The sequence below is a fragment of the Micropterus dolomieu genome, linkage group LG09 (genome assembly GCF_021292245.1).
Source record: "Micropterus dolomieu isolate WLL.071019.BEF.003 ecotype Adirondacks linkage group LG09, ASM2129224v1, whole genome shotgun sequence".
NCBI lineage: Eukaryota > Metazoa > Chordata > Actinopteri > Centrarchiformes > Centrarchidae > Micropterus > Micropterus dolomieu.
Window position 1 is genome coordinate 1,677,694 of NC_060158.1, and position 17,757 is coordinate 1,695,450.

Consider the following 17,757-nt stretch of genomic DNA (forward strand, 5'->3'; position numbering starts at 1 on the left):
AATGTTAAAAATACACACGGCCATCCTCTACTGCTACTTTCAGGAGATGCTAAATCAGGCCACGGGACAATAAATGAGTAAAGCCTCCTTCACGCATTACATCAGGAGCGCCCTCGAGGAGTTATGTTGAATATTTGGATCCTTTTTCAAGTGCAGATGTGTGTTGGATGTGAAGAGAGTGCAGTTGTGGGGCTGTGAAGCTGTGATGAAGGCTGAAATATGTTGGCAGCTGTTCTCCTGCTTTCCTCACACTTGACTTTATACTTACTTCCTTTATCCGTGACAAGAGAGGGGTGATTTTGGGGGTAAAGGCCAGCTTGACCTCACTGAACACTTTCAGAACGCAGAGTTTCTTTTCTGTCTTCTTCAGCCTTATGGATCAAAGGAGGATGTTCACAACCATGCAGACACCAGAAGCTATACTACAAAAGTGCCTTTTGGAGCATAGACCTCCTCTAATAATATACACAGCATGGTCAAAAGTATGTGGACATCTGAATATTACCCTCATATGTGGTGTAACAGCCTCCACCATTCTGGTCTCAGTCTTTCCGGGCAGATGCTAAATTGGCCTGCAGGGAGTTACTCATTCAGACATTAGAGCATTAGTGAGGTCCAACACTGATGATGGGTGATCAGGTCTGGCTCACAGTCAGCATTTCAGTTCATTATCTAAGCTGTGCACAGGAAGCTGCGCTGAAACAGGAAAGGGACAAACACAAACTGTTGAAACAACGATTAAAATATCATTGGTTGCTGCAGCATTAAGCTTTCCCTTCAGTGGAACTGAGGAATGTGCTGACGTTGCCCAGGCAGTGTTTTGAATGCTTCAGCAGCTGGTGGTTCTGCTCTGTGACCTTGTACCCTCTTCACAGGTGAGCTGTTTTTGCTCGTAGATCTTTTCACTTCACAAACACTTACAGTGGTGTGAAAAAGTGTTTACCCTTCCCTTATGTCTTTTTTTTTTTTTTTTGCATGTTTGTCACACTGAAATGTTTCAGAAATTGCAGTTTTTAAATGAAGGTTTTTATTATTAAGGGAAAAAAATCCAAACCTACATGGCCCTATTTGAAAAAGTGATTGCCCCCTAAACCTAATAACTGCAATCAAGCGTTTGTGTGAGTCTTTTACAGCGCTGTGGAGGAATTCTGGCCCACTTTGCAGAATTGTTGTAATTCAGCCACATTGGAAGGTTTCGAGTCTTAACCGCTTTTTTTAAGGTCATGCCCCAACATCTCAATCGGATTCAGGTCAGGACTTTGACTAGGCCACTCCAAAGTCTTCATTTTGTTATTCTCAAGCCAATCAGAGGTGGACTTTTGGTGTGTTTTGGATCATTGTCCTGCTGCAGAACCCAAGCGCACTTCAGCTTGAGGTCCCGAACAGATGGCCGGACATTCTCCCTCAGGAGTTTTTGGTAGACATCAGAATTTATGGTTCCATTTACCACAACAAGACTTCCAGCCCCAGACCATCCACTACCACCACCATATTTTACTTTTGGTATGAAGTGCTTTTTCTGAAATGCTGTTACTTTTACGCCAGATGTAATGGGACGCACACCTTCCAAAAAGTTCAACTTTTGTCTCAACTTTTCCCAAAAGTCTTGGGGATAATGAAGATGTTTTCTGGCAAAACTGAGACGAGCCTTTTATGTTCTTTTTGCTTAGCAGTGGTTTCTGTCTTGGAACTCTGCCATGCAGGACATTTTTGCCCAGTCTCTTTCTTATGGTGGAGTTATGATCACTGACCTTAACTGAGGCAAGTGAAGCCTGCAGTTCATTGGATGTTGTTATGGGGTTTTTGTGACCTCTTGGATGAGTCGTCGCTGAGCTCTTGGGATAATTTTGGTCAGCCGGCCACTCCTGGGAAGGTTCACCACTGTTCTATCTTTTCGCCATTTGTGGATAATGGCTCACTGTGGTTTTCTGGAGTCCCAAAGCTTGAGAGATGGCTTTATAACCTTTTTCAGACTGATAAATCTCAGTTACTCTGTTCTCATTTGTTTCTGAATTTCTTTGGATCGCAGCACGATGTCTAGCTTTTGAGTATCTTTTGGTCTACTTCACTTTGTCAGGTAGGCCCTATTTACGCTGTCGTACAGAAGTAAACAAGGAGGTTATCTCCTACTTGCTAACCTCCTTGTCCTCTCCCGGGTCACATTTCTCCCAAATTATGACAAGTGTTCACAACTTTCTGTCCTTTTCATCACGGTTTCTCACGCTGTAAAATGCATCTGCCCCACAACTGACTCCCTCTCTCTCGCTCGCTCTACTGTGTCCCCTCGGACAAGTAGCATGTACGTAACTCATGTTTAATAATGGCTTTTTGAGGAGCTTTTTCGTTCACTGCAGCTTATATCTACAGCAGAACAGCTGCTCTAGAGTGACGTCAAAGTCGCATCAATTCCGACCTGAGTGTCGAGACTGAGGTCGCATTCAAAAAGATCTGATCTGTATCGAATTTGGACCACATATGTGGAACTGGAAAAAGATCAGATTCCATGTGACTTGGCCTGTTCACACTGTTGTAAAAAGATCAGATCTGAGCCACATATGGGCAAAAACGTCGGATTTGGTTCACTTTGGCCTGCATTTGTTTGATGATCTGAAACATTTCAGTTTCACAAACAAACAAAAAATCAAGAAGGAGGCAAACACTTTTTCCCACTACTGTATAGTTCACTTTAGCAGGGCAGACATTTGACAAAGCCACCTATTAGAAAGATGGCATCCTTGAAAGCGCCACATTGAAAGTCACTTCCTCAGTATGACCCTCTTGCAAATGAAGTCAGTCAAATTTTCATACTTTAAGATACCTGTTAACAAGTTAGACAAAATCCCGTTTTCACCAAAATACTAAAGGAATAAGCAAAGCTCAGGACAATACCAACATTGTGTGTGGTCTCTGTGCCGTCAAGAAAATGGAGACAATTTAAAAAAACCTAGAGCTAAAACGATTGGTTAATTATTTCATTAGGTGATCGACAGAGTATTAATCTGCAACTATTTTGTAAATAGACCTGATCACAGAGTCCCTTTTTCAAGTTAAAATGCCAAACATGTTCTGGTTCCAGCTTATAAAATGTGAGGATTTTCTGCTTCTCTCTGTTATATATAATTGGAAATGGAATATCTCTGGGTTTTTCACTATTGGTTGGACAAAAATAATTTGAAGATGTCCCCCTGGGCACTGGGAAATGGGGGTATTGTTTACTATTATAGGACATTTTCTAGGCAAAAATAATTGCTTAATTAAAAGAAAAATGTCAACAGCTTAATTGATAATGAAAATAATTATTAGCTAAAGTTTTAACTTTGTAAAAAAAAAAACATGAATGAAAACTCAACTGAAGGCTGATAAAATCTTCAAATTCCCTGAAAATCATCTCTGTCTTCAAGTGCATTTCAAGTTAATCCCGTCAGTTGTCACACTACTCGTCATGTCGAACACTTTCATTTCCGTGTTCATTTTCCTGCAGCAGGAACCTCTAACCCTCAGAGGTGCAGGTGTGCTGATCTACCTGCTGATCTGCTCCAGAGCAGGTGGCAGGAAGACCGAGAGGAGGAGACGTGTGGATGGACAGATGGAAAGCTTGAGAGGAGGAAGCAGCGGGGGGAGTTATTTTTACCTCCCTATATCACATCCAGTGGATGTTGGTGGATAATATATGGATGGTTGGTGGCGCTCAAACAGCCAGAGTATGACTGAGCGAGGAGGGGAGGAGGGGAGGGGAGAAGGGAGGTGGCAGGCAATAGATCAAACGCACCGTGATGAGCAGCATGCTGGGCAGGCTATTTTCACTCCCCCCCCTCCTCCTCCATCCACAAGTCTTTCCCGGAGGTCATTTTGTGGCCTGAGAAATAACAACCACAGAGAGCAGCACGTCCGCGTCCTAATTGTCTGCCGCTGCACTCCATTGGTCAAGAAAAACGCAACTTAATCAGCTTGTCCAACTCAGAGGCTCCCTGAAGAGCTGCAGCCAGGGATAACGACAAAGCAGCAGAGGCTTTTTTACAGCCCAGTAACAAAAACACAGCGTTATTCCAGGGTGAAAACCTCATACAGAGGTTTTCAATTTCATTTTCTTTTAGATCAGTTGAGAGATGTCACTCTAGTAAAACTTATTTCAGAAAGCTACAAATGCATCATGATCAAGCTAAAATCATTTTAGGTCGGACATGTTAGTCTGTGTATCCACCACTTTGGTCCTGACTGATTTCTCAATAGTTATTGGATGAATCATGAAATTGATTTTTTTACAGATCTAGTTTCATTAAAGAGGTCATATTCTGCTCATTTTCAGGTTTATCACTTTATTTAGGTGTTTGTACCAGTACAGGTTTACATGGTTTCATTTTCAGAAAACCAGATTTTTTGTCATACTGCACATTGCTGCAGCTGCTCTTTTCACCCAGTTTTAGCTATGGAGTAATACATCTTGCCTCTACAAGATCTTTGTTGTGAGTTGCACATGCACAGTTCCAAGTTAAGGACTACTAGCCAATCAGAAGCAGAGTAGGGCGGGTTCTGAGAAGCTAGTAAACACATGTTGTGTCTCAATTCGAAATCCCAGACAAGCTGCTTTCAGGCTGTTCAGAGCAGAGAGTTTTCTGTGGGAGATGGGAACTGCCTTTGGGGGGGACTTTGGGCTTTTTCACTTATTACATGCGTAAAAAGATATATAACTCAATAAACTAGAGGGGAAAATTCTAAAAGCATAATATGACCTCTTTAAAACATGTGGTTATTAAATGATTTAAGACCAAAACCAAACCATTCTCATTCCCAACTCATCACATATGGACACTTGGTCAAGATCCCTTGGTGTTGCTTTTTAACACCCTGGGTACCCCTTTAGCGACAGGGCTGGTTAGCAACAATAAATTTGCTGACTTTCCAAATAAAGAGTCGTAATTTGGTTAGGTTAAGGAAAACATCATTGGTCTCCTGTGCAAAAGTCCAGTTTATGGCCCACAATCCACCACAACTATCTCCTTAATTGGAATATTCTGTTATTATATCTTTCCCCTGCTTTTACCATTCAAAAATGGCACTTAAGGGCTTCCCAATACATTAAAAACTGATGCCAAGGGGTCTTGACCATGTGTCCATGTGTGACATCTTGGGAGTGAAAAACAGATTACTTTTTAAGATTGAGATTGTTTGCATTTGACTGTGTGACTTGTCATTTAACAGCCTGTTTTCATGTCTCACAATCGTCACATTTTTGTTCTGTATTGGTTGAGATGACTATTCTGTTTATCCTCACAGAGACGTTTTGGACCTCAGTAATACAGAAATACAAGCTGACATGGACAGAGGGGAGTCTGACCTACAATTTGTGTAACAGTAAGCTTAGAGTGACTCAACACGTCGTCTCGAGCCTTCATTTTAGATGTCACACTGATGGCTGTAAGACCACACCGCTTACTGTTTAACACACACACACACACACACCTGTACACCCACAAAGCAGCGAATAAAAGGATCTTCAGCCTCAAACCGTTTCCAGCCAGGTCATCAAGACAACGAACCTGCGTTGCCAGCAACCGCCGGGTCACAAGCCAATCGCACAACATTGATTATCTGTCAGCATCTTACCTCTGAGCCCCCTCCACTCACACATGCACACAATCACAAGTGACTAAGAGCTCATTGAGTTGAGGTGCTCTTCAGTCACTTCAGCAGGTGTGTGTGTGTGTGTGTGAGACGACGGAGCTGAATCACCTCATTAGGTCCACAGTTGTTGAGTTTGATGTTTATCGTCGGATGTTGGACGTAAAATGTTTCTCTTAAAGGTCAGCGTTTCAGAAATCCAGTGTGTCGTTTTTATCAAGTTGAACTTTTTAATCAGGAACTGTCGTTGTTTTGTCCTCAATAATTAAACTGACATTTTCAAGGAGTTGTGTTTGTTGACATGAGTCACCCTCTGCTCGTTTGTAATTTGTTTAATTTTCTGTGGTGAGGAAGCAAACCTGCGGAGCGTGTGTGAAGGTTCTCAGTCATCCAGGTCATAGTTATCCAAGGGAGGTTAAAATGAAGGGCAATTGCTTCTTAAGTTCTGACTGACTGGCAGGGGATCCCATCTATTTAACGACACAGCTTGGTTCGTGCTCCTGTGTGTTGTGACGACAGTTGTTATGGTCTTTGGAGTCACCCGAGGCCAAGTCTGGATGGCCGTTGCCACATGAGGCCAAATGTGATTGTTTGCTCCGTTTCCTAGGAAGTGATGAAAGGACGGCGTTGTAAGTGGGGGATGAGTGGTGTCGCAGACCTCCTCCTCTGTTGAGAGGTGGTTGTTCAGACTTGGCCTCAGGTGACCCCAGTGACCACAACGACAGTCGTCACAACACACAGGAGCACTAACGAACCAAGCGGCATCTATCACCTTGTTAACGACCCCACAGAGAGTCAGTCAGGACTGAAGAAGCCTCTTGGATGAGAGTATCTTCTACTAAGGGCAGCTACCCTTGATTTTATTGATTTTGCTTGGAGTGTGTCAACAAATGTTCTGTGATTAACAACTATCAGTCAATTCATCAAAAAGTAATTAAGTTATTACGTTGTGATGCAAAAAACGTTTATTACACGATTATCACGCGAGGGCCTCCCCCTGAAGATTTTGAGCATTAAACACTTAATTTCCTGCATTCTGGAGATTTTCCAGACCAATTTATGGTTGAAACACAAAATTCAGGTGTAAGGTGACAATACAAAATATAAAAATATAATGTAATATAATGTAGTAATCAGCAGTTTTTTTTAGCTTAAGTTACTTTCTTGGATAATGCACATTTGTCCCTTCTGTCTATGAAGATTCTCAGTCATCCAGTCGTTGAAGATACTGGAAGACGTTTCGTCCCTCATCCAAAGGTCTTCTTCAGTTCTGACTGACTGGCAGGGAAACTCAGCTATTTAACCTCAGTGGGGTCGTTGGCCCGGGTCATCGATACCGCTGGTTCGTTAGTGTTCCTTGTTGCTGTGACGACAGTCGTTACAGTCGTTAAGACTACCTGTGGCCAAGACTGAACGACCATCGTTGGTATCTTCACCTGAGGCCAACAGGTTACGTTTGTTGAGTTTCCTGGGAAGTGATGAAAGGACAGCATTGTAAGTGGGGGATAAGTGGTGGCGTAGACCCCCTCCCCTGTTCAATGACGGCTTCTCCACCCTGGTGTAGATGCTTCCTTGACACCTCTTTCAAACCATCCATCTTCTCTGTCTAAAATGTGCACCTGGTGGTCCTCAAACGAGTGTGTTGTGAATGTTCCCCAGTGAATGTATTACTGTAATTTATATATATTTGTACAGATCACAGTTACTTTGTGAATTTTATAAATGTATCTATTTATTTATGTCTGCAGAATGTTTATTTAAATTTTTAGTTATTATCCTATTATTCTGTTTTTCGTTTATAAAATGATTCTAAAAATCCCATAATACTAATTTAAATAGTTGTGACAGACATGGACATGGAGTGACATGGACTCAAAAGTAGAAATTATTTCCATCCTATTCCTACTACTATAATTGGAGAGTGGTTTGTGTGTCCCACCATTCCTCTCATCCACATTTCTCCATTCCCTCCAACCTTGCCCCAAAAAAGGATCAGGGATCCAGCTGTTTGTTATAGGTGGTTTTTATAATTTCATTTAATTTTCTATAAATTCTCCCGTTTTGAATCCTTAATTTTGGAATTCCAAGGGGTGTTATCAACAAGAGTAGACCAAAATGCCTCTGGACGCAATTGAATAGACCTACAACCAATGACAAGCAACTAAACATGTGACACAGAACATGCCCAGCTCAAAGCACAGATAAAATGTAAGCGTTGTTAGGTCTCACTGAATCATAGTTCAGGGGATAGTGAGCAACTTTAAAGTTTACCTTTTTGTTTCAACTTTAACTTGTTTTTATATATATATATATATATATATATATATATATATATATATACATATATATACATATATACACACACACATACATACACACACACACACACACACACACACACACACACACACACACACCCCTCAGTCTTCCCCTGTGGATGAAATTTAGTCAAAAGTCATAAATAAATAAAATTGTAATACATTTTTGAAATGTCATTGATTAAAATGTATTTATTCATTAATCCGTCAGGTTTGGTCCTCCATATTTTTCAACTTGATTACGATTTTTTCCTGAAATGAGCTCACTCTCTCTGAACTGCACATTACAGGTTGTGGAACATGAAGTTCCTCCTTCACAAACTGACCACAGCTGGTTAAAGTTCAGTTAAGGTTTGGCTTCAGTTTGATCATGGAGGAAGTGGGAAAGAAATTTAAAATTTTCCTCACGAGTTGGATAAGTAAACGAATCCTCTCCAAACCACTATTTTCAGCTGCAGCCGGTGACTGACATGTAATCTCCTCGTGGTGGATTTTTTTTGAGGATGGAGCGCTTGATTATTTGCATTTTAAGACCTTGTGTCCATTGCGCCTGTGGATTGTGTGTAAATGTAAGAAGTACTAGAGGGATTTCTGACTTTCGTCTGTGCGATTCTGAAGTTTTTCAGATGGATTTTAAGTTGTATAAACTGATTATAAGAATTATAATGTTCCTCTTTAACATAAGATATGTGTTTGAAAATGTCAGACAGGCTTGGCTGGGGAGATCGTCCCTCCTCTGGATGATGCAATGATGTACTTTTTGAGGTTTTGGGGGTTTTGGAAGTGTGTTTCTCGGCTGAGTCTAAACTTTTTGGATTGTTGACAGAATGAGGTCAGACAACTGAAATGACTATAAATATTTCATATATTGTATTCTGAGTGTAACATGATTCAACATGGACTTCCAGTTCAGTTCAGAATTTATAAAAAACCCAAAAACCTGAAGGGTGATTTATCTGCAACAAACCACATATAAGTCAGAAATGTTAATGATTCTCAAATCATCTAAATACATCTTCCAGCCCTTCATTGAAGCTATTATGATGTTTATACTGAATAAAAGCCAAGACCTTTTTAAGGCTGCAGTTTTCCATCAAATGTAAAAATATCCTACTGAAACATTTTTGAAAATTTTGTCCTGACAGATTTGATATCTCTGGAAACTTTGGGATCTCCACTAGAATTTCAAATGAGTTCTGTGGACTACAAAAATGTCTCCACATAATCAAATCATTTCTGTCTATATTCACTTTCTAAAAACAGGCGAAATAAATATAGTATATATATATATATATATATATATAGTATGCACTAAAGGAAGTCAACTTGTTTCAAGTCATTTCTCGAAAAATGAAAAAGAATAATATTGGTTGCTGAACTGGAACATATTAGTGCACTGACAATTTTTTTATTCACCAAATTTTTGTAAGACTAAATGCAGACAAAAATGACTAAACTTGGACCAACAGTGTGGGTTTGGATGACGAACAAATAGGTTTCTGACATCTAAGTTAAAAAGCACTGTACTGTTTATTTAAACGCCTACACGCAGATTTGATTGCACCGTTGATTGAAGAATGTTTGTAGTTAATCTGCAGTGCAATCATCTGTAGTGAAAACCTAGAATGAAGATCAAACTCAAGATAACATACGGTGATAATCAGCTTTCTGTGAAATGTTTTTATCAAGCACATTCAGACACGCTGACTGATTTCTACAATCAAATAGCCAACAGTTACTCAATAAAGCCAGTAAAAGCTCTGTGATGATGAGATCAAAATCTGTTGGATCTTTCTTGAAGAAGTCGTCCTCAAAGAAAAATCAAACTAGTCTGTATGTATGTTTGTCCGTTCATCCGGCTGACTTCAAGCTTGGCGGTTTGCTCAGGACCCAAGGACGTGCAGTGTTGAGTGTGAAGTTGTTTAACTGTTGTCAAGAAAAATGCAAGCAGACATACCGGAGTCCAAGCAATCAGCTCATTGCGAACAGGCACATTTTAATTGGCAGTGCGCTACTTTAATTAAATCACAGGTTAAAAAAAAAAAAACTTATCTTTGCAGGTAAAAGTTAATCTCCTTTAGATTTCAGTCAGCTACTGTCACGGTGTGGGGGTTTTGTTTTGAATTTCCTGCTTTATTTTGAAGTTGTCTGCCCTTTTATCTCCTGTCTGTGTCCTCCTTGTTGATTGGCTAATCTGTCTCACCTGTGTTAATCACCCTGCCTGCTTGTGTGTATATGTGTTGGTGTACATATAGTCTGCGTTTCCTCCCTAGTTTTGAAGGATTGTATGGACATCATGTAGTGTACATGTCTTGCCTGTTGTTTCAGTTTGAATATTATTTTTCTGTCGGATTTAGGACTTTATTCCTGCCTGCCTCTCTCTGTGGATATGTTTTTGCTTGGGTTTTGGGCTGGTCTCCTGTTTTGTTTGTTGCCTGCTCGCTTCACCATCAGTGTAAGTTGGATCACCTTGTTTTGGTTTCAGGAAATTACTGAAGTCTGAATTTGGGTCCTATCCTACAACACTTGACACTTACTTTGTCAGAAATCCAACACAACAGCAGCTGGTTTATCTGTTTACACTCCAGCCAAACAAATGCACCTTGTTTTAATAATATAAAAAAAGAAGTCTGTCTAATCTGCCTTTTTCATCTTGTCATGAACAGCCATCATAAAAGGAATTGGTAAGCTTGCTGATGAGTCTATCTTCTTTTAACAGCTTGGTGTGGCTGCTGTCCTGCTTTGTAGATGCACATTTGATGAATGATTGTGCTCAGTGCTGATCTTTGTGACAGATACATTGTGTTTCCTTTAGCTGCTTCACAATTAAAGCCAGCAGTAGAAAACGTTTACTTAGAATTGGCATTAGCAGGAACTGTGATACAGCTGTAGGGGTGTGAGCAGTGAACAGTGAGGCTGATATGACTCCAGCTCAGAGACTCCACCACTAATAATGAAAACTTGTGTATATAAAGAAGTAATTATAGACTGTAAATACATTCAACGTAACTGGCTGTTTATTAGTCTTGTTTTACGATACTGCTGAGATACGTGATATTTGAGAGCAGCAGTGTTCTCAGCTCTTTGTTTCTTTATTTGTTCTCAAATGAAACAAAATGTAAACACAGACTGTGTGCAAATACAAATGTAGAACTAATAGCGCTCACTATTGTCTGATTTCAGGGTTTGTTTACAGATTTTGAGCTACTTAACTGCAGCAACAGTCAGTCCCCTTTTTGATATTTAAATATACACTTACTGGCCACTTTATTTGGTACACCTTGCTAGTGTTGGAAAGATTCCTCAGAGACTTTGGTCCATATTGCATGATAGCATCATGCAGTTGCTGCAGATTTGTCGGCTGCACATCCATGATGTGAATCTCCCGTTCACCACATCCCATATATGGGGGGGATACCACCATATCAGCAGAGCAATAACGTAGACTAATGCACAGCAGAGTGTAGGGCAGGTAGATTAAATTACAACTTTATTCACATAATATTACGACTTGAAATGTCAGAACAGAGAGATGTGGGATAGATTTTGAAAGTGGGGGAGTTGGAGCAGAAAACCTTCTGAAACACAGGAGCTAGTAAACTCCAGGAGCTTCTAACTGAATTAAAATGAATTATCATTGACATGAAAAGGAGCCACATGCACATTTTAAAGAGGTTACTTCCCCAAACAAAAGACACAAAAGAGGAGGGAAGACTAAATTATGCTTGCATGTGTGCTGACTCAGCAGGGATGATATTACATGAGGAAGTTAATCTACAGGAGAAACGTACACCCACGTAATATGTGTCCCCATTAATGATAAAACAAAACCTACACCCCAGACCCAGCCAACCTGGTTCAAACCAAGAAACTTCTTGTAGTGAGGAGAACCACTGTGCTGCCATCGTAAAAACATATAAATGTAAATTATTTGAGTCTGTCATGATGAATAAAGAGAAGCCTGTCTGCTGTTGCTCTGAAGTGCTTACCTGAGCTTATTTTCTGCAGCTTCTCTCAGTCGGGGGGAACTGATTCGTGCTGATAGCGGCATGTGCTGAGGCCATAATGCTAATGCAGTCGGCTGCAGGGTGAGTCACGTGGTGACTGTTTGTTCTGGTGTCTACAGAGACACCGGGGGTAATAAAGTTCCCTATGCACAGACAAGAAAGCAGCAAGGTACATGGATACACAAATAGTTTTAGTTTGTCGTTTGCAGCAGCGGCTGCTCTTGGGGTTTTTGGAGGCTGTGGTGAGGACGTGTTGTGATCATGTGGAAAGCGTAGCTGAGGCGAGGTGCTGATAGGGAACTGATGTGGCGTCTGGATTCCTACCGGGCAGCTTGTGCTATAAATGTCTCCACTCACAGCACTGTCAGACGTTCGGGGTTAAAGCTCCAGCAGATAGAACAGACCTGCTGAAAGAAGTGCATCTGCATTGGTGATCTCATACTGCATACTTTAGTTGGTGTAAAACGCCAACCAATAAAGGCACTTTAATTATTTAAAAAATCCCCCCTTTCTACCCATCCTATCAAAGAAATCTCTCAGTAACTGATTACCGAGTCTGACTCTCCAACATCCTGTTTCAAAGGCAACAATGACAACACTGAGTGACCACGCACCGACCATACCAACATTGGACTGGAAAATCCTGTGACTCCCGTGTTGATCGACAAGTCTTTTAAAAGACACAATCATAAATGTCAATCCTACTTTAGTCCTGGTCAACTTGGTGAAAACTTGCTGCTAACAGCAGGTGTATTTTAATAAATTCCCAGAGCTATGATCAGACTGACACATGTAACAACACCTGGGTGCTAATACTGTCAGAAATACAACAGAAGAAGAACACAAGGCCCCTGTTTCAGAAAGCGGGCTTAACAAACTCTGAAGCTGATGATACATTGACAGCAACTTTTAGAGCAATGGTGCTGGGCAATGTTGCTGTCAACGGTAATGAGTAAAGATTACCACCATAATCCCGTCCCGCCGCTATCCGTTTAAAACATAGTTGGATTTGCCACCAGCAAGATTGCTCAAAAAGTTGTATATGCTGGAACCTAATACTGGAGTTTTAGTTTGCAGAACAGCTGATCAGAATTAGTTCAGTCAACTCTGAGTATGTTGAACCTGATGGAAGCGCATGCCATCAATAAAGTGCTGTTCTTCTGTATGTTGGATTTTTAAGTTGAAAATGGGAATTAAACAGAAGACACAGGTAGTAAAGTCACAGTCTGACTCAGTAATTTTGGTGATATGCTGTTGAAATGTGTCTCGGTTCTAACTGACTGTAAAGTTTTAGAACTATATTTTACGTTAACATTTTTACAGTGCAGCTAATATTCAAACACTCAGTTTTAAACTCCACTTAGCCCAGTTTCAGGTGCAAGTGTTTCAGCTGCACCGCAATCATCCTCCTCATCATCTCCAGCATGATGGGAATGTTCCATCAGTGCTAATCACAACATGACAAATGATGGTTCATTGATCAGTTAGAGCTTCATACAGATTAGTTTGATTTAAACAGTGATTACTGCAGTGATGTAGCCCGTGCTAAATGTTTCAGTGCCAACCTGACAGCTGAACAGATAACCTAGAGTTTCCCTCATCTCAGGCTTAACAAACTCAGAGTTTTCACTAAACCCGCTTTCTGAAACTCTGCCTGGTGTAAAACGTTTAAAATGGAGCAAAACCAACTGAACTAAAAGGTTTGGTCACTTCATGCTTATTTGATGAGGCACCCGGTTGTATTTAGATGCAGAAATTGCTTTTGTTTGCAAATTGTATTAACTTATCTTGGCAGATGGAAAAATGCAAAAATATCGTAGCAAGCATGTTAAAATTAGATGGCCCAGGCCCCTGATCTATGACATTCAGGTCAGCTGGGCATCAGATCTGTCACCCTCCATGTGAACATCTTCACAGGTCCACTCACTTCCAAGTAACCGTGACCTGACCTAGGAGCAGGGTCGGGCTGGGTCCAGATTGTCTTCAGGTCTTGTAGGTTCCTGTTGTATTGCCGCAGGTCTCAGGTCTGTGTGTAAATATGTCTAATATCCGAATGAATAATGGGGTCTCCATGGTCTTTCTGCAGAAGGTCTCTGCCAGGTTAAGGTTAATTCTCAATGACAAATCCCTCATCCAATCCTAGCTTGGCAACACATCACAGGATGAAGTCCTTTACTCACCTTGTAAAAAATGGCAGTTAAATCACACCTTCCTACAATCAGTTTAGCAGATTATGTCCGATTATTTCTGCCTCCACAGTCGAGTTTTTTGTTCTGTTTTTGAAGAATTCTGCTAAAACTGGTTTGTGTGTCGAACTCTGTCCTTTTCTGTTTTTTGCTTGGTGACAGTGCAGCTTCTCGCCCTGTGGGCGAATCCCGAGCACAGAGTCAAAGCTCCAGACACAGCTGTCATCATGGTTGCATCATGAGCAGCATTAACAACAAAGAGATCGCTGTGGTGATGAGCTTTGTGTCTTTTCTCTGTGACCACTTTGGGTTTGAAGGACTCTGAGTTGATTGGAGCCTCGGCTCGCTGACCACTAGTTTCTTCTCGAGAATTACAGCTTTAATTTACAGATGCTGGCAGAACACCTCGGGGAGGGTGTCTTCTTTCTTTCTTTTTTTCAGGGCTGGACAATTCTTTGAAGTACTCCATATTGGCATATCATAAATAAACATAAGGCTGCATGTTTGGGGAGCAGGGAGCCTGGTGTGTTTCAGTGTGTGAACGCATGCAAGTGAATTTTATGAGTGTATGATAAGAATGTCAATGTGAAAGTGTGTGTGTGTGAGACCGTGAATATTTCATCTTCATTTAAAAGGCGCTGCTGAAATCATTCTGTGGCAGAACGGCAGAAGCTTCTATCTCGACTCTTTGATCTCCTTTTAATTAATTAAAGAAAAAAAACATCTAAATTGATTAGATATTGTCAGGGGTCATGGAAAGTTCAGAGTAGCTCGTCATCCCAAAACTAATTGTGTGTCGCTTCCCCAGTAAAGAAAATTATCCTCAAAGAAAAATCAGGAAAAGGTAACCAAGCATACTTTACTGCAGAGCAGAAGATCGGCAGACAGAAGAAGGGAGAGACAGCAGACTGACAATATTTAAATTACAGCTATCCATCCTCTCCTGACTGGTAATGTGTCTCATACAGGTGACATACTGTACGCCCAAGGACAAGATCTGCATAGGTGTCCAAAATAATTTGAATTAATTTTAACTTACCGCCCTCTCCTTCTGCCCCCTCACCTGACCTCAGCTGACCTCATCCGCCTCCATGCGATCTGGAGATAATGAAAGTATATGGTGTGCAAGCAGGCCCTGAAATCAGATTCACAGGGTCCCCCTTAAGGATTTAAGGCTACAGGCTGCCGTCGCTCTGCATGATCATAAATATTTAAAGGGGATCGATTCAGGCTGGCATTCACTTCGACAAGGTCATGGCAAGAGAGGAGGAGGTTTGATTTCTGAAGAGCAGTAATATTGTTTCGCGGGCCATGAAGCTTCAGCGGAAACAACAGCTGATCCTGGATCACTGGGAGGCAAAACAGCCACTTCGGTTTTCTTTATGAAAAAAACTGTGCAGATGGTAAATATTATGCTGTCACAGAGCAAATGTATTATTTGGCCTTCAAGTACATCGTCACATATGGACGCGTGGTCAAGACCCATCAGTGTCAGTTTGTAAGGCACTGGGGATCCCTTTAGTTCAACGCAGTGGGGGAAGCCATGTAGCAGGTATATGATATTTAACACACAAGACTGAGTAAGGAGATGGTTGGGGCGGATGGAGGGCCAGAACCTGGACTTTGAACCATGAGACCGGGGTTTGTGTCCTGTGTGAAACAAAGTCATTATATCAGATTTTTGATTTTAATCAATCAATCTGCTGCAGAGGAGAGCAAATCTTGATCTGTCCATTTTTGCTTCCATGTCATATAAAGTAAGAGCAGCCTACTGTGCAGCCAAACTCAGATGATTTGTTAAGATATAACAGCAGCAATGGCAGACAGCTCAAGTGTTGTTGTTGTTTTTTTTTTCTTCCAGTTGACAGTAAATTGTTCTCCAGTAATGGACGTTAAACCAGACTGTCCATCTCTGCTGGTCTTGGAGCTGATTTTTACTGCAGCCTTTCTCTCCCGCCGCTGAAAAGAAAACCCAGAGTAAAGTGGAGTTTGCTGCCAGCTTTCATTTTAAAACAAGTCCAGGATTTAGTGACATCTACAAAACAGACATGTCGGCCCCCTTTACCAGCTCTCCACCTCGTCTGTCTCTGAGTTTCATCAGCAGACCTTGATGAGTGTTTCTGTTGTTGGAAGCCTGGTGGATACGGGGAATTACTACTCATTTTCTGGTGCTCATCTTCAAGAGTTGGAGCCTTGTAAATATATAACGCTGGCTCACACCCAATCAATGCAGTACAAGAGCATGACGGCCTTCGGCCTTCATACTCTGCACCTGAGACCAGCTCATCTATGTGATGTAAAGATCAATGAATCAGCAGCGTCCCCAGCGTGAGGAATTCGTTCTGTAAATGGAAGATTTTCACCGCGGCTTGATTTGTTATCAGTAACGATCTGAGGTCGTAGGCTGTGAAGTCACCGCCCTCCTGTACGCACTTCCGGTTACTGTTCAATCTGGCTTTACGTTTCAAGGCTGAGGAATATTATTTACTCGTTACGGAGGATGGGATCATTAAAACGTTAAGCAGTTGTCTCTCAAAATGTGAAACCAAGATTGACTACACCAATTGAGCTTTGCCAAACCTTCTAATTGGATGTTTCAATCTAGTCAACTGACAGACACAAAAAGGCATTCCTGATTTACACTTTAACTTTACGCTTTTGTAGCACTTTTTTGCAGGTGCATGGCACATTCAGGAGCTCTGCTGAAAGCTCATGCTGTCACAGAAATAATTTTCCAGGAACAGGTTTGTTGGTTTGTTGCGCTCTTTAACTCTGCTGAAGGCTCAATCTTTCCAGCCTCGCTCAATTTGAAATTCTAGTGGAGATTCCAAAGTTTCCAAAGATACCAAATACAGGTGCTGGTCATATAATTAGAATATCATCAAAAAGTTGATTTATGTCAGTAATTCCATTCAAAAAGTGAAACCTGGATGTTATAATTATTCATTACACACAGACTGATATATTTCAAATGTTTATTTCATTTAATTGTGATGATTAAAACTGACAACTAATGAAAATCCCAAATTCAGTAAAAAAATTCGAAAATTTGAATATTAAGACCAATACAAAAAAAGGATTTTTAGAGATGTTGGCCAACTGAAGAGTATGAACAGTAAAAGTATGAGCATGTACAGCACTCAATACTTAGTTGGGAATCCTTTTGCCTGAGTTACTGTAGCAATGCGGCGTGGCATGGAGTCCATCAGTCTGTGGCACTGCTCAGGTGAGAGAGCCCAGGTTGCTCTGATAGTGGCCTTCAGCTCTTCTGCATTGTTGGGTCTGGCGTATCGCATCTTCCTCTTCACAATACCCCATAGATTTTCCATAGGGTTAAGGTCAGGCGAGTTTGCTGGCCAATGAAGACCAGGGATACCATGGTCCATAAACCAGGTACTGGTAGCTTTGGCACTGTGTGCAGGTGCCAAGTCCTGTTGGAAAATGAAATCTGCATCTCCATAAAGTTGGTCAGCAGCAGGAAGCATGAAGTGCTCTAAAACTTCCTGGTAGACGGCTGCGTTGACCTTGGACCTCAGAAAACACAGTGGACCAACACCAGCAGATGACATGGCACCCCAAACCATCACTGACTGTGGAAACTTTACACTGGACTTCAAGCAACGTGGA

The 17,757-nt window shown here is 41.2% G+C and overlaps 1 protein-coding gene across 1 annotated transcript in view; it reads left to right on the plus strand.

The window, feature by feature from the left end:
- The first annotated feature begins 10,244 nt into the window (after nt 1-10,244).
- LOC123976939 (glutamate receptor ionotropic, kainate 5-like) overlaps nt 10,245-17,757 on the plus strand; it is a 203,242-nt gene continuing 195,729 nt past the window's right edge. Inside the window, exon 1 of the mRNA XM_046059354.1 lies at nt 10,245-10,392. Coding sequence (XP_045915310.1) covers nt 10,245-10,392 — 148 coding nt within the window. The remainder of the gene's footprint in view (nt 10,393-17,757) is intronic.